The 26,587-nt window shown below is 42.6% G+C and overlaps 1 protein-coding gene across 1 annotated transcript in view; it reads left to right on the top strand.

Annotated features, from left to right (window-relative positions):
• Nucleotides 1–26,178, top strand: part of LOC144774094 (aquaporin-5-like) — a 35,626-nt gene extending 9,448 nt beyond the window's left edge. Inside the window, exons 3-4 of the mRNA XM_078659123.1 lie at nucleotides 24,590–24,670; nucleotides 25,135–26,178. Of these exons, the coding sequence (XP_078515249.1) occupies nucleotides 24,590–24,670; nucleotides 25,135–25,353 (300 nt within the window). The 3' untranslated portion in view covers nucleotides 25,354–26,178. The remainder of the gene's footprint in view (nucleotides 1–24,589; nucleotides 24,671–25,134) is intronic.
• The last annotated feature ends 409 nt before the right edge of the window (nucleotides 26,179–26,587 follow it).

The raw sequence follows: 26,587 nt of genomic DNA, 5'->3' as shown, positions 1-26,587 counted from the left end.
ATAAATATTAAGCAAAAAAAAGTTGAATCATGAATTTTTATTTTAACTATTATGTATCTACCTTCTGTATCTGAAATTTTACTTAAAACTTGACAATGTAATTTTTTCGCAAAGAAAATAGCAACACCATTTTTCTTACCATTTGCAGGAGACGACACAATAGTATCGACCCACTTCTTTTTCATATAATTTAATAATTTATCATCAATATGAGTCTCTTGAACAAAACTAAGGTCTGCTTTACAACTTCCTAAATAATCCAACATTTTTGTACGCTTAACTGGGTGTCGCAAACCTTTCACATTTAGAGAAATAACTTTAATATTATGAACATTAGCCAATATTAAGAGAAGAGCAAAGGAAGAAAAGCGATGGAACAAGAAGAGGCGAATAAAACATAGCTAAGAAATATAAGAAAGACAGTAACTCTAGATTTGAAAAAAGGATAGGAAGAAAAGAAAACAGGGGGAAAAAGGCAGAGTACATTAATATCAAGAAAGAAACGCACATGCGTTCTATAAGTATGACCGGAACCGTTGGAGCCCAAAGTATATAGAAACAATAACCTTGTCAGGGTATAAGAAGATGGTTAAACTCAAGTATTTGAATCATAAGTAGCCATGGAATGGTGCGAATGCTGATCCAAGAAGTGACGTAAATCATCAGGACGTTGAAATGATTTTGAAAAATTGTCTTTCCAGATGCGTATAATAGAAGGGTCAAAAAGTCCATACTTGAACCCATGACTTCACAATTGGGGACGCAGAGCAGAAAATTCCTTGCGAGTAACAACAGTCTCCTTTGCAAAATCCTGGTGTATAACATTTTTATTCCCGTTGACCACCAAGGAAGGAATCTCCCTCGCAACTTTGCGTATCAAAACTAGATGGTGATGACGCAGAACTTTGAATATCATTTGACAAGGTTTAGAAAGCTTAGGATTGCGATGTGAAGGAATCCTATGGGCTTATCAATCTCAATTTTTCCTGGAAATGTAATTTATAAAAGGCCTGGAAGCAAGTTTTCTAAATACAGTCTGCAGTTATCATCTTCAACTTCTTCTAGCAAATTGAAAATGCGCAAATTGTATTGCCTATTACGATTTTCCATGTCTAGAAGATGTGTAGACATTGGTGATAGTTTGGCAACAGGTGGATGAATAGAGTGAAGCTTAGCTTTATTATCCTGTATTTTAATGGCATTATCAGAGATTTTCATCGATAAACTCGCCATATCTTTACGAACATTCTTAATGTCTGAAGCAATAGAATCTGTGTTACTGCGAAGAGCTTGAATTTCTTCTAAAATCAGAGATAATGAAGGTTCTAATGATTCAACCGCTTTAGATTTCATTGGAGGAGGTGAAACTTGCTGCCTACTTTTAGAAGGTACAGGATTTTTATTTTCAATTTTAATAATCTAGTGAAAGACAAAAAATTCAGTGAAAAAATGGATAATATGTTCAAAGTTATAAGGCAGCAATAGGAAATCCTCAGTAAAGCAGGTTCAGCAGCTAAAAAGAGCTATGGGTGTGGCTAGGCCCAAGCCAGGCCCTTTCCTGAAGTGTTGCTCCGCCCCCCTTACTGACTGACCTGGCTGATCCTGGGAGCAGAGCTGGAAGCAGAAGCAAAATCGAAGAAAAAAGCTGCTCCACAGACAAAAATAATCGTCAAAAAGCACCAAACCTAAGAGGTATTAGCTTTAAAACATATTTAAATCCATTTTTGCCATTTTTGTGACAAGATTTCGGCGTTAAAATGCCGAAAATCGGATCCGACGCGCTGGAGCTTCCTAGGCGGCGGCCATCTTGTTTTGCGCGATTGTGCTTCTCAAGATGATCAATCTTATTGAAAAATAATGTCTGTAAAAAAAAAAAAGAAATATATAATTTAGAAAACGATGATGTAGGTTAATCTTTTAACAATTAAAAACGCAGGCTAGTTTGCATGTATATGTTCTGTCATGAAAATTAACCACAAAAAAACAAACGTTTCTAGAGGTGAAGTTAATCAAACCCTCTTTGCTGTAACCTGCAACTTCAATAATCGATTCTTGCGATGGCTTTTTTATATTACAATTTTATTAAAAATTATTTTTTAGGTAACTCTTTTTAAGTTTGTATGTAATATAGACGTCACACCTATAATACAAAATCGTGGAAATAAACCGTCACATGAAGCTGCATTAGGATGAGACTTATTGTTAGGGTTATGGTCAGATTTAGGGCTGAGAAGCGAGATATGGTGTGGATTAAGCTTTAAACATTAACAAACATAAAAACGTTAGAAGCTTAGTAAGTGCCATGACTACTTTTCTATGATGACCATGTAGAGATTTGCTAATTTTGCCCCATACATATCCTGAATAGCTAAGATGGAGAGGTTGCATAGAAAAGTTCTTTTTACCTTGCCAATTGCTTGCCTTCACTCACCAAGCGGCACAAAATATTTCATAACAAAATTCCAGTAGCTCACTTATATTTTGCCTAATTTGGTGCAATAGTCGAAAGGGAGACCACAGATACAGAAGAGGGCCTTAAAGCACCATGTATGTATTTATTTCATTTTTATAGGACACACACTAAATTATGATTATTTCTAGGCACTATGGCCATACAAAATTCATAACAAAAAACTGTCAATAGTGAGGAATGCACTCTAGAAATGGTAGCAGAATTTTGTGAATAAGAGAGTTTTCACTGTCTTCCTAAAGCTAATTCATAATGTAGGGTTGTCTTTTTAATTTCCATGGGTAAAGCTTTCCACAGCGTTGAGCTCACAACCGAGTGCCTGCACTTCCCTGTGGATTTTGGCACTGACAATATTCCAAAAATGCCTGGCTTCCTGCTAGTGCAGCGGTTAGTCATTTTGGGACAAAATTGTTAAAACACTTGTTTATTAGGCACAATAATTTGAAATTAACCAGTTTGACCACTGGTAGCCAAAGTAATTATGAAGTCCAGCAGAGCTAGGTTGTATTTTTTTGCTATCGAGGAACTAATGTACAGCAACATTTTGGGTTAGCTGAATTGAGCTAACTGATGCGGATAGAGGTCCCTCTAAAATAATTTAGCATAATCGAACTCACAATAAACTCTCCTAGTAACATTTTATGGTGTGTTTGGTAAATGCAGGGAATGATTTGTTTCTGTTTTTGCTGGTATTCAGGAGGTGACTTAACTGATGAGCCTGCATGTGCTTTGAGGGTTATTTCAGAATCCCAGATGATCCCTAGATTTCACGCTTGTTTGATGAAGGTGGTCAAAAGTCCAAACATGTGTCGAACATATGGCACTTTCTCTCAACTGCATTTGTTAAGTAATGTGCCTATTAGAAATTCTCCAGCCATGGCTCTGTTTAGCTTTAGCTCCCTAAGCATGGAACCTCTTCTGGGCCTTCCTTAAGGGTTGTAAATGCCTGCTTCATTTCATGGACACAAAGATATCTGTGTATGTCAACAGTGTAGGTTCAAAAGACCCCTGTTGCAGAAAATGTGGACAAGAGGTTTGATGATATTAAACAGTAGGGGAGATAACCAAAATCTCTGAGGAACCCTGTAATTCAGGTTCATGTCTGTAGATTGACAAGAAGAACAACCTACTTACCTTCGGTAATGCTCTTTATGGTGGATACTCTATCTAACCGCAGACTCCTCACCTTGTAAATTTCCACAAGGTGTCAGACTGGATCTGGAGATTTTCTCAGCAATTCCCTCGCATGGCAATAGGTGGCGTCGTGCAGCCCTATGTCGGAGTCGTGGCACCGTAGAAGGTATGTTGGGGCACCAATATAATCACCAAATCTGCTGAGACTATGAGACTTCAAATCCTACTGCAGAGCCTGCATCTTCCACTGGCATGGTTCAGTAGTAGCAAGCAGGAGAAGCCTCAGACCTGCTCTCACTGAGGCCCAGGTAAAAGGGTTAAACATTGGGATCACAACCAAAAATGTACTGAGCTTGTTGAGGTGAAGGGAATACCCAAAACAGAACCATGTCTAGGATGGCTCTGATAAAAGTGAGCATCTGTGAAGGAGTCAGGTTTGACTTTGGCATGTTCATTGAAAAGCCCAGAGATATCAACAGGTTGTTCATTTTCTGAAGGTAGTTTACAACTGTTTGAGGGGAGCCCACTTTCAGCAACCAATCATTGGGGTATGGTAAGACTAGTATTCTCAAACTCCGAAGATGGGCAGCGACCAACACCATCACTTTCGTGAACACCTGATATGTGCTGGTAAGGCTGAAAGGGAGCACTACGGACTGAAAATGGTCCTGGCTGACCTGAACCAGCAGGTAACATCTGTGGGACTCCAGAACCGGACTGTGGAAATAAGCTGCTAATAAATCCAATACCACCATTCAGTTGTCTGGATCCAGGGCAGACAGTACTTGGGCCAAGATGAGCATCTTGAACTTGTTCTGCTTGAGGAAGAAGTTCAGAGGGCAGTGGTCCAGAATAGTACAAAGTCCTCTGACTTTCTTTAGCCACAGAAAGTAGCGGGAGTAACAGCCGGTACTGCCCTATGATGCCAGTACCCTCTCTATGGCTCCCTCCCCAACAGATCTTCAACTAACCATTGCAAAATTTACAAGTAGTCCTCCAGAAGCCGTTGCAATGTAGTAGATATGTTTGGGAGATGGATAGGAAATGTAGGGTGTAACCATGGTGGATGATTTGAAACACCCATCTGTCTGATGTGATGCTTTGCCATCTGTAGAGCTAATCATTTACCTGGCCACCAACCAGGTGACAGTGAGCCACTAAGGGGATTATTTTCAGCATCGGTGGCTTGGAAGGTGGGACTGTGTAGTTTGCTGCCCCTAGGGGCCTGAAACCTGTCAGCCAGATCTCGAGCCTCGGTTAGAAAACGCCTCGGAGGTCCGTTGTTGCTAAAGGCAGGCAAAATGGGTGGTGCTAGGCCAAGACAGCGCGCTGCTGCCTTGCTTTCCTGAAAGCTCTTTGGCGCTGAGTCCACCTTATCTTCAAAGAGACGGGTACCATCAAAGAGCATGTCCCAGAGTGATGGTTGGAAATCACTTGAAGAGGCTTTTGAGCATTTCCAGGCATTATACAAGTAACAACAACCCTACCCAGACAGTCAACAGTATCCACACTCTGACTACATAGTTTGCTGCGTCGTGGTCATCCTGAATTATCTGTTAGAGACTGGCATGGAGGTTTATGGGACTGTGGGCCAGATACCAGCCACCATATCCCACAACCCATGTGAGTAACGCCCCAGGAGGCAACTCAGTTTTAGGGACCTGAGGGTAAGAATAGCAGATGAGAACATTTACTTTCCCAATGCGTCCATGCGTTATGTCTCCCTGTGTGATAAGGTGATTGGGAACACGTTCTGGTTCAACCTACTGGTGGAGGCCTAAACCACAAAGCTGTTGGGTGTCTGATGCTGCAGCAGGAAACTTTATAGTCAGGAGCTCGTCTGTCTTTCCTGGATATTTGGAAGTTGTCAGGAGGGCACGATCGGGCTTAGAGCAAGAGCCTAAAAGATGCCTGTTAAAGCCTTATTAAAAGAGTGGTTCTGAGGAGGTTTTGTCCAGCTACAGTACGTCTGTAAGTACATTTTTTACCTCCACCGAGGGAAGCTTGAGGTTAAGCACTTCTGCCTGCTGCCTCTTTATCATCATGGCAAACAAGGTAGATTCCTCTGTAGAAGAACCAGGTGGAGAAGTGAGGCAGGTTTGAGACAAGCAGGTGAGATGTCAAGTCCAGTGGACGCTTGGAGGTCTTCAAATAGGTTCTCGACACCATATAGTTGTGATGTGTCATCGCTGTCATGATATAGTGGCTCCAGATCTGAGAATCCATTGAGCAATGGAAGCGTATAAGAATCATAGTGGGGTTGTAAGAGTTGGTGAGGTGGGTGTGACTTCGAAAAAGGTCATGCTGGATTCACCTTCTAGTCGAATAGGACTATGGGGGTCTTCAACTGGCATTGGGGGCATTGCTGCCCGTACCAACTTAAGGGTTCCCAGCACAGGCCTCAGTGCCGTATTGGCAGTCAAAGCAGGTGTTGGCCCAGGAATCAGGGTGGACCCAACACGGGGTTAAGATGTGCAGTAGGACACAGATCTGCAGGCAATGACCCAACTGGAGGCCTCCTTGGATCCATGGAATGCAGAAGCGCTCCTGAGGGATCTAGAAGGATATAAAAATTCAGCAACATAACCTCTTTGAAAGCTTGAAACTGTTACAGTGTCGCAAATGGCCATGGGAACTCGGGCTGGATTGGACTAATGCAGGGGTTGGTTCCCAGGTGGGGGACCGAAACCAAATCTTGGAACTACCCTCACATTGGCGTGGCTACTCCTGATGAGAGTGGTGGGAAGATAGTAGAGACTTGTTTTATCTTTTTGCGCTTCTTCTTTTTCAACCTACCTGAAAACCTGTAGTGGGGGGATGGCCTCTCTCAGTAATTGACTCGTGACTGAGAACATGTTCACATCCTCAACTTCGAATGATACTGGACCTCCTGAGCATTCCTGCGATGCTTGGCGACATAGAGTTTGGCCCTGCAGTCAAGGATGACCATCGGATTCATCCAAGGGCATTTGTAACACAAAGTCGAGTCATGCGTGGACTCCAGAAATCAGAGATAGACCGTGTGAAGGTCTTTCACTGACAGCTGTTTGTGGCAGACCTTGCAGGGTTTGAAACCTTTCGTTTTAGGGGAAAACATGACCTTTTCACACAGGAAGAATTTGGTAAAAAGAACTGTCCGGTTACAGAAATCACAGAAGCTAGCTCCGGATTTGTGTTGGAAGTTGCAGAAAGAACAGAACTGATGTTGACATGTGGAGGTTTTATTGTAGCCACCACGTAACTTACAGGGTGGGGCAGGAGGACCCAACAGGGAGCCCCACGACGACACCTACTAGTGTATAATGGAATTGCTGAGAAAAATCTCCAGATCCAGTCTTCTCTGTAGAATCTGTAGTTAGAATTCAAAACATTGTGTTCAGTTTGAAAAAAAAAGACCTAAGCCATCATGCAGCTTTGCCAGAAGGTAAACAACGTTTACCCCGAAACTTTTACAATGCAGGGAATCACAACACAGTTGTTACAACAACCGCGTTGTGATTCCGCATACAATTACTCCGCAAGTCAGAACAACGACTTGCGGAGGGGGCGGGGGAGGTGTCCAACCCCTTCCCTAGTGTTCGCACAGACTGGAGTTGGAATAGTAAATGATACTATTCCAACATCCAGCACCCCCCTCCGCAAGTTGTTGTTCAGACTTGCAGAGTAATGGTATGCGGAATCACAACGCGGTTGTTGTAATGACCGCGTTGTGATTCCCTGCGGGGAAAAAAATGTGGGATAACGTCATAGATTCTTGCCAGAAACAAGTGCACCAGTCTACAATCTACTGAGAAGAAGTATATCATTCACCATGTCTAGGAAAGTGCCCTTTTGACATGGTCGCCCCCACTTTTTTCCTGGTATCTGATGCAGTTTTGACTGAAGTGCACTGGGTTCCTGCTAACAAGGTCCCCAGTGACAGTGCAATTGTTCCACATCTGGCAATACCTTTAGCACCCATGTAGGTACTAAAGAGGGTCCTTAAGGTTTGCAGCACGTATTGTGCCACTCTAAGTGACTACATTCAGTATTTAGGTGGGCCCCCTGACACCAGGAACTTTCAACTGACTCAAGAAGAAGAAGGACACCGAAGTGCCACAAGCAAGAATTGAGGCCCAGCAATGGACTGGCACCAGCACTGCCTGCCTGCCTGCTGTACCCGACAATTGCGACAAAGATGACTCAACCCGCAGCTGTTCAACCTCCAAAAGTCTTTGAGGGTTGCCAGCACTTCACAAAACAGCCAACCTCTCCCGTGGAGTAGCAGAGCTACTTCCCTGCAGCCTGCAGTGCACCAAAATGCAAGCTCTGGTTTACTGAACTGCTGACCCCTGGCCTCACTAATGCAGTAGCTACTCAGGAGGAGGTGTTCCATGCTCCCTGAGGTCAGCCCCGTTTCCCCAGGGAGAAATGAGACACTAGTAACTTCAGGAGCCCTCCAGCACCAATACCCGGGGTATCGGAATCCTAGCACCAGCCAAGACTTGTTGGTGGTCCAATCCAGACACTGACCCCACAGAGACTGGCCAGCCAGCGAGGGACATTAGCAACACAGAAGACATCATCAAGAGTGGCCCAGCTGTCCTGTTGTGTACCCATCACCAGGTCACAACCTGAAGCAAGGGCCTCTTACCTCCGCAATCAGACCCCTCATTGCACCTCTGTGCCCGAGGCCCATGGCCTGAGTGCAAGTTAACCAACTGCGTTTCTAGCACCCAGAGACCCCCAATACCTCAACTCACCTTTGAATTCTGCTGTACTCTTTCTGTAGGTACTGCTCCCTTTGACTTCAACTGGTCGCCCCACACCAAAAAGCACCTCTGCACCAGGACTCCCCAGAGCCTACCAAGGTCACCTGTAGTTGCTGTCTTGGGCCTTGGTCCCTACCTATCTTAAGACCTGAAGATTAGTCCCGCAAGTTGTTGGCAAGTGACTGTATGCAGTATATGTTTTTCTCTATAGGATTTCATTACCATATTACTTTGCATATACAGTGCATTTTCTGTCTCTTGTAAAATCATTAGCTAGAAAAGTACATACATAAGATTGAAGTTCTTGGTGTTAGAAAATATATAAAAATAAGTGTTATTTTTCTAAATCGGTCTAGAGTTTCTCCTTTAGCATTTGTCTCATTTATTGACTTTTTGTTTGTTCAACATATGCATTAGTAATACCCTCTATTAGTCTAAACTGCTCAGCCACACTACCACAGAAGAGAGCATTTCTCTGTCAGCCAGTAAAGGTCATTTGGACTTTCTACATAGTGTACCTCATTTTGGTGTAATACATTAAAAGCCACCTTCCTACATCGTATCTACTGCAGTCTACAGTTGAAGGCGGATAATTAATGTTAATGAGAATCCATCTTCATTTACGGCCGTCAGAATGTCATTTTGACGTGCCTCAATATGGCTTCAGTTCTGTCTTGCGGAGGAAACTTGACTGGTAGCTAATCCGTTGATGGTATGTTTTAAATGCCTTTGTAGCTGTCCATGACATTAGTTTCTAGTATTTTATATAACAACGTATAACTCAAATTTGTTTAATAGCTGTATTTTTTGTCGATATATACACGTTTTCTCTAAAACAGCATCCTTTCTGTAAGCATCATGATAAGTAAGTAAGTATTACTTTTAATTGATTTCGTTAAAAATCATAAAAGCATGGAAAAATACACATATTACATAATAGTTATCAAAGATAAAAATCTATAAAATGCAAACAAGTAAAAACATTATCCTATCATAAAATAATATTGTAATCTATACAAATTGTAAGAACTTCATCGCAGTGCAATATGAAAAGAGTGATATTTAATGTCAGTGCAGGAAGGGAGTGACCAGACAGTCATATATCTTTGCCATGTGGACTATTATGTTTTTTTGTCCAGTTCTTTGGCTGCCATTTTCCAAAAGGTGATGACTCGACATGACAACTGTATTGACAGTCCACCAAGGCATTGTATCACTGCAGCTCTGCACGACCTCAATTGATATTTCCTAAAAATCTCATGGAGTACTATTTTTCGAGGTTCTAATAGCAAGGGGCAAATGCATAAAGGAGGATGTAGCCACTAGTTTCATACATGACGTCCAAGTCAAGTCAAGATCTATTTCGGAAGCTTCCCAAGAAAGGTTTGTCGAAACAAAAATGGAGAGACCTCCTTTTGCTCTACCATATTTGGAAACCCTCTTAGCCGGATTGAGATATTCTTTATATCCCACAATTGATGTTGGATTTGTCTGCCATGTCTCCTGGAGGAGGTGTAGGTCATATTGAGTAAGGAATTCCCTAAAGTCTGGATCTTTCAATTTTGCACTTAGGCCGTTCACATTCCAAGAGCAGATGCTGCAGCAATTAGCTGGATTTAATGCTTTGGGTGGGTTTCTTCATGCCATACCGTGACTGGTACCAGACGGATTCCTCTGCCCGTGGGGCGGGTGCTTGTCTGCTGCGGGCTGAGCGATGTCGATGATGATTTTACTACCGGTTTGAACTATGCCATTGCCTGGGCTGGATTGATCCGGGCCTTTCGCACCTCTCAGCATACCCTTCAGTAGATTTGGTAGTTGTAACGGTGTTGGATAACGGGGCAGAGCAAGCTTTTCTATCTCTATGCCCCATTTGGCAAATAAATCCTGTTGCTACTAAATCTGCTCAACGATGGAAATGTCGGAAAAAGTTGCTATGGTGATTTCATGGCCCGTTGAGTCAGAATTGAGTCTGAATTCTATACTTTCTAAATTGCAGGTACCAATATGGCTCAGGGAAGGAAGTGCTTTAATTAATTTTAATAATGCGCCTCTGTTGAGGATATCTTGAGTTTCCCTTGAGACATAGTGGTGGATAAATTCCAGTTTAATGTTGTTGTCAACAATGTCCGGCCTTTGTTTAGTAACTGCACTCATATCACTTTGTTTTACCCCCACAATTTGCTCCAAGGAGGTCCCAAAGAATTTCTGAACGTTACATGTATTGCTTTGTATATATGTGTTGTTGGCCTTAGCCGGCGATGTCGCGCAACTTCCCAGACGATGTCTATTTATAAGTTCAAGGTTTCTCCTCTCCTCTTCCTTGTCACCCTCCTTGGGAAGGTGAACTCCCTTAATGCTGGTTGTGGTAGGTTCTATCATATTAGGCCCTAGTGGGGGTAATGTACTTATAGTTTGTGTAGTCTGAGTTGTTGAGTGCCGTTTCTTTCCCTTCTCTAAGGGCTTAAATATGCTGTAGACTTTTACTGCCTGGGAATTTTCCGTTGTAAATTGAGTGAGGCTTTTCGAGGCGATGGATTTTTGAATTGATACGGTCAAATGAGCCGCTGGGCTTGCGTCCTAATTGCTTGTGATTATAGCATTAGCTTAGTTTCGAGTCACTTCTGGCTCTAACGTGGTGTTGATTACGTTTGGGTCCTGTCTTGTCTTTTTACCTTTCTGGCCTTTCTCAGACGTTTTCTCTCTCGCTTGCTTAGAGGAGCTACGCCTTTTGTTTGATTTGTATTTTGCTCGTGACAATTATCAGCTCGTGAAGTGGCCAAGGCATGTCTGTTTTCTGTAATGTTTGATTGCTGTGGTGTGTTGGTAGCGCCCGGTGTTTGAGCTGCATTGATCCCTATGACTCTTACATTTTCCTCCTTGTAAGGGCTCAAACAAGTCTGGTCCTCTTCCCTCTGTGTTTATTTTGCTCTCTCTGCTAATAAATTGATTTTTGAAGGAGTAGCCCTAATGGCCCCCAATAGTTCGGTCATTATGATTGGGACTGCAGCTAGTTGGTCTATTATTTGGGCGCAGTAACAGTGACACGATTGGTAAGTTGTTTCTCTATCTGACTGTACCCTCGTGATCATTTCATTAACATTTTGCAGCTTTTGTTCCACCCCTGAACATAAATGGCAAGCGTGTTTAGAAGTTCCACTTGGGTATCTAATTTATCTGCGTGGTAACTCATAGCTTTACCGATGGTATCCAAAGTGTCTAGCAAGTGTGACCATACTGCTGATGGTGGAGAGCTAGCTCTCTGTTCCTGAAGGCGGTGGACGTCTGGAGGTGAAAAATCCAGTACGCCAGAGAACTCCCTTGATCGAACCCTGTTTTGTGACGGTGGCATCATCGAAGAATTATCAAGGTTTTTGCCTTTAAGGTACTTATCAGCATGTTGATTGAAGATCATGAGCTCATGTCCACTTAGATGGTCTTTTTCTAATGACTTAGATGGCAAGGTGAATTGGTCCTGCTTGTTTGTGTGCATTTTAGCACAAACCAGCACCTCTGCATATAGGACCTCCTACTAATTATATCTATTTCCATAAGGAATAAATATGTTAGAGCTCATCTGATGTTTTGGAATGGTCTCATTGTTGCTACTGAGACCGGTGAAAGACTGTTGTTGCTTCTGCAGGAGTTGTGTTTCTGACAAGAAAGGATTATTATGGATTAGTGCCTCCGTCGTCTTTGCATTGTAACTTTGTCCACTTTCTAGGAGCGCTGTGGATGTTTGGATTTGGGAGCCTTGAACTTCAAAATCTATTGTGCACTGAGTGTATGGTCGTATCTCCCTGAGATCTTCAGTTGCTATTTTGCTATATTTATCGCTTCTGTCTTGGAAGACATTTATGTCAATTATGTTTTGAACTTCTATAATTTTATTATTAGAATTATTGTAATTTAAGCTTGTAAAATCATTTGAATTATTGGAGTCATTATTAACATTGTTTTCCTTATTTTCCTCAATAGTTTTAGTTGCCACACTTAGGAAATCTGTGATCAATGCCTGTTTGCTGCTGTTAGGGCATGAGTGGTGCCTTGATGGTGCTGGTGGAACTGATGAAGTTCCTTTCTTGCCCCTGTCATGGGCAACCTGAGGGGCTGACTCAGTGACATTTTTGCTGCTGCTGAAGGTGATTCACTTTACACTTGCTGATCCATGGGTTACTGATGTAACAGACATAACAGAGGTTGAAACTCCCAACACCTGCAGCCTGTCACCGTTGAATTGCCCCCATCCTGCATTGGTCCCCCCTGGTGTTACTCCAGGTGTGATTCCTGGTGTAAATCCGAGTGAAGTACTGATATCCGCCTTAACCAGCACCTTGGCTCCATCCATTATCATCTCCTTCTTTGAACTAACAGTGGGCTTTTTATCTTTTTTTTCCCCTCCTCTGGGTTTTCCTGATCTCATGGCGAGTTGTTACAAAGAGTTGCCCTATCCCGAATGGGCAACTGAAGTTCTGAAACTGTAAATTGAGATATAAGGGATGAGGATTGGGAGATAAATTTAAGATTAGCCTTTGTTTTTTAATTTTTTTTATCTAGGTAGCAGTTTTCAAATAATTCAAAGGTTGAATTAGTCAGGCTATGTACAAAGGTGATGGGTGTAATTTAGCCTGACCTTCCTTTAAGGATAAGTAACAGAGTGTGGGAAGGGGGGGGCAACCAGGTCCGAGTCAAAGCCCCTCACAACAACCCCGCACCAACTCTTCACCATTTATTTCCCGAACTTGCTCGCTATCAGTTTGTGTAGCTCCGTGCCTCCTCGCCTTTACTTGCTTTGATCTGTGCTGGACTCCTTGCTGTGGCTCCTTGCTGTGGCTCTGTGCAACTTGTGCTCTCTACCGCCGCTCACCACCGCCAGACGTGAGTCTGAGGGATGCGGCGGCGTCAACCCAAAGCCGAGGGCAGGCGGCTCCACACTCACAGTGCAAGCACAGCGATGGCACAAGCACGTGCGGGGTGGGCCCGGGAAAAGCGGGACGTGTGGAGGCCTTTGGTGGCCCCCGTGCAATCGGTATCTTCCTACCACACTGTGACAGCAGCTCGGGATGGGTGAAATTTATCTAAAATTTAGAAAGAAATGTTCCGATCATACAATATTTATATTTTTACATTTAAGCAAATTCAAACTGTGACCTTTAATATGAGAGGCCACATTATTAGTATCCATCAACTCTTGAAATCTTTTTTAATAGGCCATCCGGAAAGTCCATCACTGTGAAGAATTCCCTTAGAAGTCTCAATTGAGAAATTCGTCAGGGACAACAGAAAACAAATGCTGAAAAATGTGGTCCTCTAACTAGTTTTGTGTATTTTGGTCAGACGTTGGGGCAAAACCTCAATAAGATCAAATGTGTGATCTGTTGATGTGCTTGAAAAGGTCTGGAAAATTTTAAAAGGGAAACACACCTCCTAATTGGCTATGTTTTCCTGATGTACCCGAAAAAAATGATTGGTTAAAAAAAGGAGCAACATGCTTGGCTGAGACTCTGAAAATCTGAAAATGTCTGAGGAGAGCCATCTTGTTTGCTATATTTGTATCATAAGCATGAAGATGATTCCTACCAGAGATTAAACAAGGGGAAAGGGCCGTTTTAAATTCCCAAAACAAACTGCACCATTCAAATGGGACAGACATTGTGTAGCATATTCGATTTTGAGAGAGGAAGGAGACAGCTGTTTTACCTAAAAAAACAACACTCCCTATGTTCGCTAACATTGGGATAAGATGAAAACAAGTTGCAGCACAGTGGGAGACCTACTGAAACATAATGCAAACATTGGTAGGTCAAAGGTTTGTTCTCCTTCGCTCATCCTTTTCCTCGCTTGTCATGGTGGTAGGGGAGAGAATAATACTAACATTGTCTTCATGCTACACCACTGAATGTCTGGGATCAATGGCTACACTTCAGGCTCATGGAATGCAATTCTATATCTTTCAGACCCTGCCCAAGTGATGGGGAGGAACTTGTCTCCTTCCCCTACATTGCCACTCCCCATCTTTGCAGAATGGTCGAGTGTGATGAAGCACCCCTCAAGACATCCAAACTCACACCAGCCTCAGCATCATTAATGTCTGTGAACATATCTACTTATTCAGTATGCACGCATAACAGCATGTCTGTTAGGGCCTCATTAAAAGGAGTGCAGCACCTGAGGATCTGCCAAGAACAGGGATTCCACCATCTGCATCTCAGGTTGCTTGAACATTCAATTTAGAGCTCTGAAGTTAGCATAGACACCTCTATTTCCAATATCAGGTCCACCAAGCAGCAGTGCTAACTTCACCAAACATAGTGGTGGTCAGTCACTCCATTTATAGCAGAGACTTACTACCATGTTTGGAAAAGTTGCATTGTGAACAACATCTGTGGAGAACTTTAACAAGAAGGGTAGGGTTATGCCCCTAACATGCTGGGAAACGCCCCATGCATGTTAAGAAGGCTAGCTATATGGTCACAAACAATGTACCCCCATTTCAGGGTGAATTGCCAGCGTAGAGTATGTGACATAATTTCCACCATTCAATTCACTTCAGAGTCCTCCGTAGCACCCCTAAGTTGCTCTTCAGATATAAGAAGCAGACACTTTGGTGGAGAAAGTATTCAGTATCCCGGCAGCCACTGTTTTTACCTCAGTCAGTCCACTTAGTGAATCAAAGAGACGAGAAACAGCTCCGAGGATATTAAGTGCCTAATTACCAGGACAGAGAATATAGCAGAGGCTGCTGTCAGCCTATTTAGTGTTAACATTCTGCCACAGTGAGAGGGGGGCAGAAGGAGGAAGAGGAGGAAAAACAGGAGGAAGATCTGTTGCTACTTTAGTACTGTGTAAGCAGAGACACTTTAAGATGGACCAAGTGGGCATCTGCCCAGGCTGCTCACCTTGCAAGGGGGTCATTAGTAAAGTGATTGGGACAGTCAGAAGCCACTCTGTAAAAGCAACGTGCTTAAAAACAGAGGGGCATATTATCAAGACAGGTGATAATGGGCTTGATAATATGCTCTATGGAATTCCAATTGAAGCCCATGGGTAGATGTATCAACATACCCCTTTGCGATTTCTAAATAGCTATTTTTAAGGAATCGCTATTTAGAAATAGCAAAATGGGATGTATGTAAAAAAATCGCCATTTTTGGCGATTTCTTAATCTTCCTTCGAATTCGCAATTAAGGAATAATTTCCCATTCATTCCTATGTGTGTGCATATGGAGCACATACATGCCCTATGGGCATGTGTGTGCGTCACATGCCAACTTCAAAAATGCTAAATTGTGCATTTTTTAAAGAATTCGCAAATTACCATCAACTACAAGTTGGTGGTAATTTGCGATTTCTCAACCAAAAATCGCAATTCAAAAATGCTACATACATAGCTTTTAAGGAATCGCAAAATTGCGATTGCTTAAATGCTATGGCAAAATAAGGAATGGCAAATTTTTGCTATTCCTTAATTTGCGAATTTTGGATGCATGCCAAAACATGCAAATAGACCGTTTGCGATTCGCAAAAGGCTTGATACATCTAGGCCCATGTTAGATGTGAATAGCATCTAACATGGGCTTCATTTGGAATTCCATAGAGCATATTATCAAGCCCATTATCGCCGTTTTAGCGGCAGTTTTCTGCCGCTAAAATGGCGATAATTTTATCGCCTGTCTTGATAATATGCCCCAGACTTTTAAGTTTCAAATCAGGGGATGCACACTTCACAAATGCTTAGTGTGCATATGAGCCCTGCCTAACCTCAATCCTTAGGATCTCAGTTAGTGGTAATGAAAAGGTAATATTTCTGTCTCATGCCTCTCTGTTTACTTCATGACACCTCTTCCAACTCAGCCCTCTCTTTATACCTCTCTCTTTGCATCTGCTTATCTCTACATATCTAGTCCTTTTCTCTCTTTCTCAACTCTTTCTCAACTCTCTACCTCATTTTCGTGTTACTCACCGCTCTCTCAATATCGCTCACAACGGCATCCTTTTACTTCTCTCATGACCCTACCTCTCATGTGCCAACCTCTACATCCCTTTGTCTATATCACCTCTCTCCCATAACACTCCCCACCTCACTCCCCTCGGCTATATTTCCATTCATCTCCCTGTAGCTCTCCTACATCTACTTCATCTCCATCTCCTAACCTCATCTCTCTTTACCTGATCTCTCTATCACTACCTCCATTTCTCTATACCGCATGACTCTACCTCTCTCATCTTGTCTCTTCCTCACCACGTGTACATCACCTATCTAATTTCTCTGATGCGTTTATCTTTTACTACTTCATATCTCTACCCCACTTCTCTTTCTACCAAATTTCTCAATTTACCTCTCCATTCATTCACGACCTAACTTCTCTACCTGCAAACTTCTTTATTTCTGTCAATTCCACCTCAAATCTAGAACTAACTTACTCCATTCTTGCCAAAATCTCTTTGTCTACCTCTGCTTCTTTCTTTATTATGTTAATAGAAAATAAACATTCAGAGAACCTCATAGAAGTCTAACAGAATTTTAATAGCCAAAAATAAAGCAGACAAAATTACTCTAAGTGAGATTCATAAAGTCAATGGACCAGTATATCTCTCTCTGAAGTGCTGGATCACTTAATGATACATTGGATACAGTTCTGCTCTACTTGTATACATTTTCTTCAATACAGGAAGCAGGGAAAGTTACATATTGACAATAAAGCTCGAGCTAGGCACTAATGAACAGAGGTCGAGCTCTTCTCATCAGAAAAATGCGATAACACCTTGGGATGAAGATACAGTAGGATTCAGTAGGAAGCGGCCCACTAAATCTGCAGTTCTTGCTTGGCTTTGTCAATTTTAAAATGAGGTTACATAAGGCTAAGTGTGCAAGTTACAACACTAAAAAACAAAATGGCAATATGTTTAAAATGTGTACTAATGTGCAATTATGTAGTGTAAAACAGTTGACATTTTTAATGCAAGCACATAAAATAAAATACGCTCTCCGCGGTTTAATGTCTTCACTCCCACCTATCTCCACATTTTAATTTCCTTATCCCTTAAGTTCTCTAGCTCACTCTAAAGCCTTACCTCTCTCTCACTACCTCTCTTTCTCTGCATATTTCTTGGTCACTGTCTCCCCGATAAGTGTATTCATATAAAACTGAGATAAAACGAGCAGGTCAGATTTCACTAGATGGCTCTGTCCAAATTTCAGGATCATCACATTGATTTTCACTGTTCAAGTGAGAGTGCCAGTTGTGAAAATAATTAATTTTTCATTACAAATATCTGGCAATTGAAGTTACAGTTTCAAGTACAGTGTGTAGGTCTTATTTTATTATAAAGCACTAATCACTTTCTAAAAAATAAACTAATCCTTACAGTGTTTTGCCTACAGTAGGAGGAATGGCTGACACTATATTCCCTGCATGAATCTAGATCTAGGCACAAAAGAAATGGCTCTATCAATACTTGTTCACGCTTTGTTTGTTGGTGGACTTATGCTTTCTTGTGTTTTTGCATGCCCCTTTTTTCTGAAACTTTAAAGTATAATCCAGTGCTTTTTGGCATCACGAGGGTGATACATTCAAAGTGGTTGCAGCTGGGTACCCCAAAGTATGTCTTGTTCAGAGCTCTAAATAATCCTTACGGCGTCACTGTATTCATTATTCATACCTGGATTTCAGTCAGTTTATGCTTTGCATACTTCAGCATCGGGAAATATTGGAAACCTCACTGATTCTTCTTTAACAAAGCCTGGTTCATCACGAATAGTAACCTGGGGTACTGTGTGACCCATTCCCGTCCTATCGCTGTGTTTATCAACTGTAGCGGCCTGAGGATTGAACTGACACCTGAGGATGGGGTACAGGGTAAGGGGCGGGGAGCACACTGCAACAAAGGACAATTCCCTGTTCCAAGTGTCCAATGGACATGATTCGAGGCCTTGTCCAGGAGGCAGTGAAGAATGGAACTGTGGGCACGAAGTATGGACGGAGGCCAGGACCTCTGGCCACAGTGATTTGGCAGAAGGATTAGCTGACGCAGGCCTTGGTCAAAGCCAAGCGTCTGTGATCAGAAGCTATAAGTAAGGGGTGGGCAACTGTTCATGACTGAAAATGGTGCCCTGCCTGCTCTCACAACAGAGGACTAGATCCAAGACTTGGGAAAAAGACACACTGTGGAAGGCGCTGGCAGCTGGAGACCAGGCTAGGGATGTGGCCAATGTCAACTCTCTGTGCCCAGAGACTTCTGGGAATAAAAAAAGTCTGTGAATAGGCTCTGAAGGGAGGGCCACGGGATGAAGGGTAGAGTTGAATGTTATAGCATATGCTCATACCCTGCTTGGCAGAGGCAAAGGTAATGCCTATGGCTCAGGAGTCAGTGGCATTGGGTGTATTATGTGGCTGGAGACCATGTCCTGTGCCAAACGTCTGTTGAACAATGCCAAGGGCCATGGACCAGTGGGCTCTGAGAAAATTAGGAAATGGTGTTTGGGAATGAACTAAATCCAAGCTCTGTGCGAAAAAGTTACTGGGTAAGGTAGAAGGCCTGGCACATTGAGCTCTGGGGATGCATGTAGTTTATGGTGAAATATCATGTACTGTACTCAGGACCCACTATATACAGCCAAAGGCAAGGGACTATGACATTTGGGTGAAGAGAAACTGGGATCAGTGTGTCACATTTCGACCATGGAACTCAAATAAGGCATTGCCAAGGTATCTTCTCATTTTGAAGAAGCAGAGGCCTCTGTACGGCAACGCCTCGTGGAGTAGTAGGTACCCCTTTTTACTCCCTCAAAATAATGAGACATGCTTCTGGGCAAGAGATGTCCACAGTGTTGCTACTTCATACTTTAATCTGTGACATAGAAATGTACTCGTGTTGTATCCTCATTGAAGGCCCTTTTTGAAAATGTAATCTAGGACTTTTCCACGTTTGACTCACCAAATCTGTACAGAACATATGCAGTGGGAATGCATGTGTTTGCAGTGTACTGTAGCTCTGTTCGAGTTAGAAAACTATTTCTAACTGTCTACCTATAAAGTGATTATGGAGAGATGAAGTGAATAACCTTAGTATTGCTGTCTTCTTCATTCCAGATTCATGAATGACAACAATGCTTGGCTTGCTTTAACCTTTTGTGTTTCGTTGTCTCATATGATTTTGCATCCATTGTGAAAGTTCACTGTAGGAAGATAGGTTTGGTGGACTCTTCGGTCCTGAAGAATGCCATTGACTCCTCGTGAGGCTTGAAAAGTTGGCAAAAACATGATGACCTCCGGATATAAGGGACAATAAACACCCTTGATGCCGGACCTTGCTTTCACTATTTTAATATCTCTATAAGGCACATTAATACCTTTCATATTTCACCTACAGGTAAGTTTATATATATATATATATATATATATATATATATATATATATATATATATACTATATTCTCGCCAGCAAGCAGAAGAGTAAGCATGGCATTCAAATGGCTGAAAGATTCACGCCTTATTAAATAGGAATTCCAAGTGACAGTAAATCATATGATTATATTCCAGTTCATACTACCAAGTGCTCCTCTCCTTTTCCTTGGAGACTGTAGAAAAGTACCACTTTTGGCATGGTCACCCCCACTTTTTGCATACTGGTACAGATGTTGATTGGTAGTGCACCCCGTCTCTGCTAACCAGGCCTCAGTGCCACTGCTCTTTCCCTAAGGACAAGACAAATGCGTAATTGTAACCCATTGGCAAATACTTTAGCACCCTTGTAAGTCCCTGGTAAATGGTGCCCCTGGCAAACACAGGACATAGATTCTAAAGAGGGTCCCTAAGAGCTGTAACATGTATTATGTAACCCAAAGGGACCCACACACAAACTGCATGCAGCCTGCCATTGCAAGATGCATGAAATGGTGCAAGCCATTCCAAAAACTGGACATTTCCCCCTTCCTGTGTGCAATGCCCAAGTACAGTGCATGTACAGTGCATGTCCCATATGTAATTCAACTCTACAACAGGTCTTAGAACCCTAAGGCAGGGATCATTATATTACATGTGAGGGTACATCTGCTTGAACAGTTATGCCCCTGTGATGACTAGCTTCATTTCTAGACATTTAAAGTGATCATGACGCCATTTTAAAGGTATGTACTGGGCACTGGTCATTACGAGTTACCCAGCTACATAATGGCTTCACGGAAAATACTGATGTTTGCTATCAAACATCTTGTCTTAATAAATCTGTTCTCATGCCAGTATTGGATTTATGAATTCTTGCACTGAGAGGGCATCTTAGAGGTGCCCTCTGTATCCATAATAATCACTTAGTGTGTTGTCTGAATGGTATCGTCCAGCTACCCCCCACAGATGAGTTTCTGACCCCCTGCAGGTGAGAGCCCACACTCTCAGAGGTCAGGAACACTGCCTGCCTGGCAGAAGATGATCACACCCCCTCCAGCAGGATGGCTAGTTAATTTTCCATGTCAAGGCCAGAGGCTTCAAATTCAAAGCCTCTGCCACCTTTGATATTTGACCACAGCTTCCCCCAGATCTGGGGAACACCATCCCCAGCCTTGAGGCCCATTTGGCATCAGAGCAGGCAGAAAATGAGATTTTCAGGAAGGGTGTTTCACTTACAGGCTAGTCATACCCCTAAGGTGGGCTACCTAAAGTGAACATGCAGAGAAGGGTTTCGCCATCTTGTTTTGGTTAAAATAGAGAATTCTGGGTCAGGGTTATGCCCACTCCCGCCAGGCACAGTGATATTGGGGTTGTAATCCCCCTAATGGTAGGTAGCCCATTAGCTACTGCTATATACTCCCCTAAATGTCCCTACATTGAGTATTTAGGGGTCCCTGACACCAGAGAAACTAATTTTTCTACCTGGGAACAGAAGGAAGACAAAGAAGAGTCATCACTGCGAGAACTGAGGAGCTACCCCGAACTTGTCACAAAACCCTGCATGACGGCTGGTACCTTGATATTTACAAAGACCCGAGTTATCCAAAAGCTGTGTTTCCTCCCCAACACATGGAGGACTATTGAGCATTTCACCAATCATCTAGCATTGCCCTTCGGGTGGAGGAGCCATCTGCAGGCACTGACTGCCATTGTCCGGCACACCGTGTTGCTGGCCGTTGGGCCCACTGAGGGAGCAGCACATTAGGAGGAAGTCTTAATAGATCTAGGAGGTCAGCTCCGTCTCTCTGCCAAGTTTCGAGGTGCTAGACCCTCCAGGATCCCCCACACCAATACCCTGAGGGCCGGAGCACTTGCAGCAACCAAAGGGTTGTTTGTGTCCAGCCCGGACACCACCGCCAGTGAAACGATGAGGGACTTAAGGACCGGTGAGATCCACAATGAGAGTGGCCCTGCTATCTTTTTGTTCCTGTCCTCTGCAGGCAACCGAGACCCGTGAGAGCCACAAACACAAACGGCCATCCAGACAAACTTCTCTACACCAGAGCCCCACAGCCCAGGTACAGGACCCCTGACTGTTCACGACTTGAACTCCCCTATGGGTTCTTCTAGACTTGTCTCCAAGTCTCCCTTGCAGCCTCTTTATATCAGGTACATTGACTTTACTGATGTATTACTCGAGGCAACCATCCCTACCAGCACCTCTGCACCCGGACACCCCAGGACACCTTGGCCCCAGAGTACCTCCAGTCCTAAAGGGCACCTCCAATCACAGACTTCAAGCATATGTTTGCTGCGTATGTTTTCCTCCCATAGGATAACATTACCAGTTCGAGGCTCCTACATCAAAAAACATAATTTGAGTATTTTACTGTTTACTTGTAAAATTGATAACTTTAAAAGTACTTAAAAAGTACTTACCTGATTCTGAAGATGTTGGTGTCTAAATTCATAACAAAATCTGTGTTATTTTTATAAATTGGTCTCAGATTTCTTCTTGAGTGTGTGTCCCATTTATTGACTCTGTGTGTACAACAAATTCTTAACACTTCCCTCTGATACGCCTAAGCTGCTCGACCACACTACCACAGACAGAGCATTTGGGATTATTAAAGTAAACCCCTGTAAACCAATAAGGGTCATATGGACTTTTTGCACAGTGTGCCCTTACATTGGCCAACTACATTAAAAGCCAGCTTCCTACAGGGACGTTATATATTTTCATTCATAGATGTAAATGCATGAGAAGATGTATAACATACATTTAAAATATCCTCTCACTCTCCCTCTACCTTTTGGTCAAACTTTCCCTCAATCTGCACCTAGAGTCCTAAATAGAAAGGCATGAGCTGCAGCCCCTGGAGGCATTTTGACTAGTTGTATCTCATGGTCATAGACAACACCATACTTACTTAGAAGGAGCTGTGCGCATTGGGGAATAACTGAGAGGGGTTGAATGACTGGCAATGCTAGCCATGACCGAAGGCCATAAGCGTGGTAAGAGCTCATACAGTATGACCAGAAACTGTGGTCAGTAGGTTCAATAAAAGCAGAGAGGCCAAGGGTGTGGTTTTCAGCCGCACCCAAAACCTACAATGCAGAGGGCATTGCTGAAGTCCTTGTCCAAAGGTTTTTTTTTTTTAGTAAGGGGTACAGCTTAGCAAAGTTAAAAATCACCCTCATCATCCTGAGCTTTTTGGGCACACCAGAAGGCCACGTCCTTTGAGCTCTGCGAAGGAGTGGATTGAGCACATGATGTGGCTGAAGGCCACATTCGATTCAGAGGGCTTCTAGGCTGATTAACAGACCGAGGACAGCAGGGGAAACAGTACAGGAAGTTTACAGGCACCTGTTCAAGTATATAATAAAGGCATTAAAAAGTAAATATTTTGTTAAGGGGAATAATTGGTTCTCTTAATGCGACCTGCAAATGTTCACAATTATAAAAAATAGATTTAAAAAACGGATTCCTTGTAACAGTCAACATTACACAGAAAAATACTGCTTGATTGGGTGTAGCAAGCAGCATCATATATAAAAATTAATGACTTCATCCTTGTCACAGGCATAACCCTATAGAAACAATCTTCCTGTTTTCTCCAATAGGCAGGAAGAGGGATTCAAAAACATACTACCTGCTTCTCCTGAAGGAGCCACTACATTAAAACACGCTGCCTGTTTCCCTATAGCAAGCGGAAAAAAGGGCAACACAAATGTTACTTTAGCGGGCACCGTTATACTGTTTCCTCTGCTGTAATGAGCAACTTTATTGTTACATGGAAACATACTCTCTGCTTCTCTGTAATAGGCGGAATTATACTCGCTACTTCCACGTAGCAAGCAGCACCGTATAAAAGCATATTTCCTGCTTAACTGTAACAGGCAGGTGGGTTAGGAGATAGGTATGAACAGAAACAATGACAGTCACTCTCAGCAAACCACAACACAGCAACTGCTTCTCCAATTCTTGATACTTTGGGCCTTCATAACAACGAGCATTGCTGCTAACAATGTACTGAGAGCAGCTTGTTGCAAGGCCTTTGTAAAGACAATGTTTCCTTCTTTTGAGAATAGTGCTATGAAAAACAGTAGCTACATAATTTCCTTCTTATCTGTAATTTCCACAGGAAAATTCCTCAACAGAGGAATTACCACTCCTTTGCTGTTGCATGGTGGTGGCAAATCCTCCAGCAAGGTCTGCTCTGATAACAATTATAACTAGAATTTAGAATAGAAATTGGAATTAGAATTTTCTTTAACCATGCTTTTCAAAGTATTAAACCATGCCAGCTTCCTCTGTATCAGGCACAACAGCAGCTCTACTGAAGGGACTGAGCCTTGCCAAACAGGTGCCATGTTTGATGATCTTTATTGGATAAGTATTTTAAGCTGGAGTTTGGTCTTGCAGAAGAAAATGACAGTGTGCTGATGTAAACGGAGTGTCCCCAAGAGTGCGTGAGGGGCCAAGGCGTACATTTGCTACAAGGGACAGCCATGTCTTGTACAGCAGTTCCGGTTTTGGAAAACTAGTGACAGTAACCCACCCTAAATAGGGTGGGGCAGTCGTCACTATAGCTCAGGAGCCCTGTGGTGGGCAGATCAAGGGTTTCCACAGGCAGAGACAGATGGGGCTCTGCCAACAGAACCCCGCCGGCTTCTCCACCTGTAAATGGGGCGAAGGAACTGAGAGGTTGGTGGAATGCTCAAAGCATCATTTTATGTTGGATACACTGTTCCTCCATACCTTACATTATCTCTTTAGTATTAACACTGAGCTCTGAAAATTGAGGCTGTAATGTTTGATTTCTGATTCTGTACTCATTTTTTAGATATACTATACTGGCTGCTCTATGAATCCTGCTCGATCCTTTGGACCATCGCTGATAACAGGAAACTTCCCTGTCCACTGGGTAAGAATTTGTCTGAAATTCACATAGGAAATCCCAAGCTGCGAAGTGAGAATATGGACCTAAAATAGACAGCTCCAAACGCAGGAATAATATGAACCGTGAGGAAATAACTCCAGTTATGGAAAGAAGGAGTTACAGAGCGCATGACTGGAGGAAATTAGAGGAGTGCATTTCATGCGTAAAGGAAAGGATACCCATTGATCAATGTGGGCTGTAGCCTCAAGGGCAAACACTTATATAGTGGGGTGACATTTTATTTCAGTCTGCATGAAGCAGCAAGGCTGTAAATGGATAGGGAAGACTTCAATGTTAAGGGAGACCATGGATTAGTATGAAGAGAGTTTAAAGTGAGGTGGTGGTGGAATGGTAAGTTTAGAAAATCTGGAAAAATGAGCGAGTGATAGCAACACGGATATGGATCCTTTTGGGTAGTTCAGAGCTAATGTTCAATTTTTTTACCTCAGATCTTCTGGATCGGACCTATACTAGGAGGCACGGTTGCAGTTTTTATCTACTATTATCTACTTTCACCACGTGACATGACTACGTCTGAGAAGTTGGCTGTTCTGTGGAGCTGCACAGGTCGCCAAGAAGAGCAGGAACACCACCAGCTTGAGTGCAGGAAAACCTCTGTGGACCGACAATCACTGTACAGTATGTCCAATAGCATGGACAAAGTGTGAGGGCTACCACCGAAGCAAAGATATTAATTTTTTATTGCTGCAACATGTGGTCAGTAGTGTTAAGTGCGAATCGGGTAGAAGTAGATGAATGTTTTCTGGTCTTAACTCGGACCTATGTAAGGAGCAGATGTCCGAATTAAGTAATTTTACAATTGTCTAAGAAGTATCACATTTTATACATCTCCTAAACATATTTTTTAGACTCTTAGCTATGTACTCGAAGGAAAAAGCCAAGAACATTGAATTACAAACATTGTGACTGATCAGGATGAATAGCAAAGAGAAATGGGTATCTGAATAAAAGTATGATAATCTCAGTGACAGGGATCCGTTATATGTACCTCTATGAGAGGTAGTAGGTACATATGGATAAACAAAATAATGAAGTAAAAAGCTATAGGATCTGTGTGTCATGGACTTTTCTTCGGAGGACCTAATACACCACATAGCTATCCAACTACTCCTGTAATTTGTATCATAAAAAAATAGTGTCATACATTCCAGTTTTCTGCCGCCAGCAACTTAAAACAGGTGCAGACCATACATATCGCATACCCACAAATGCATACGCTACATTATGCACCTCTACAACATTCGTAAACAATGTGCACACCACATCCAACGAGACTATGCACCTGAAAATTGAAAAAACCTGCACCTCTTTCCATCCCAATATGTTGTACCTCAAACTCTTGACATCATGACACCACTATGGAATATCCCAAAACAAATACGCTCTGTAGCTATCATTCTACTACTCACATGGAGTATCCACCAGAAAGAGCCTTACTGAAGGTAAGAACCTTGTTCTTCTGGTGAATATGTCTAGCCACAGTTTCCTCACATTTAGGATAGATCCTGAAGAAATGCCTCCCAAAGGTGAGGGTCTGTGTATTGGGCTCAAACCAAAAGGCATTACAAGACCAAGTGGGTGACAAAACCTTCCCGTTGGAACTGAGCGTGAAGTCAGTAATGCTTCATGAACGTGTGCAATAGCGCCCATGCGGCCTGACATTTGTCAAGAACAAGCACTCCACGTGCCAAAACAGTGGTAGCAGCTTTGGCTCTGGTAGAATGAGTTCTCAACAAAAAAGAAAAAATCCCTGTCACACACACTACACCAAAGCAATTCTTAGCTGGACATCATAGAGCTCCTGTGGTCTAGCCTACTCTAGGAAACCAACCTGCTATGGTAATTATGCAATTAGAAGGGTGCATATGAAAAAAATGAGGA

The sequence above is a fragment of the Lissotriton helveticus genome, chromosome 1_1 (assembly GCF_964261635.1).
Source record: "Lissotriton helveticus chromosome 1_1, aLisHel1.1, whole genome shotgun sequence".
Taxonomy (NCBI): Eukaryota; Metazoa; Chordata; class Amphibia; order Caudata; family Salamandridae; genus Lissotriton; species Lissotriton helveticus.
The sequence above is the reverse complement of the archived record's forward strand: the minus strand, read 5'-3'. Positions and strand labels throughout refer to the sequence as shown.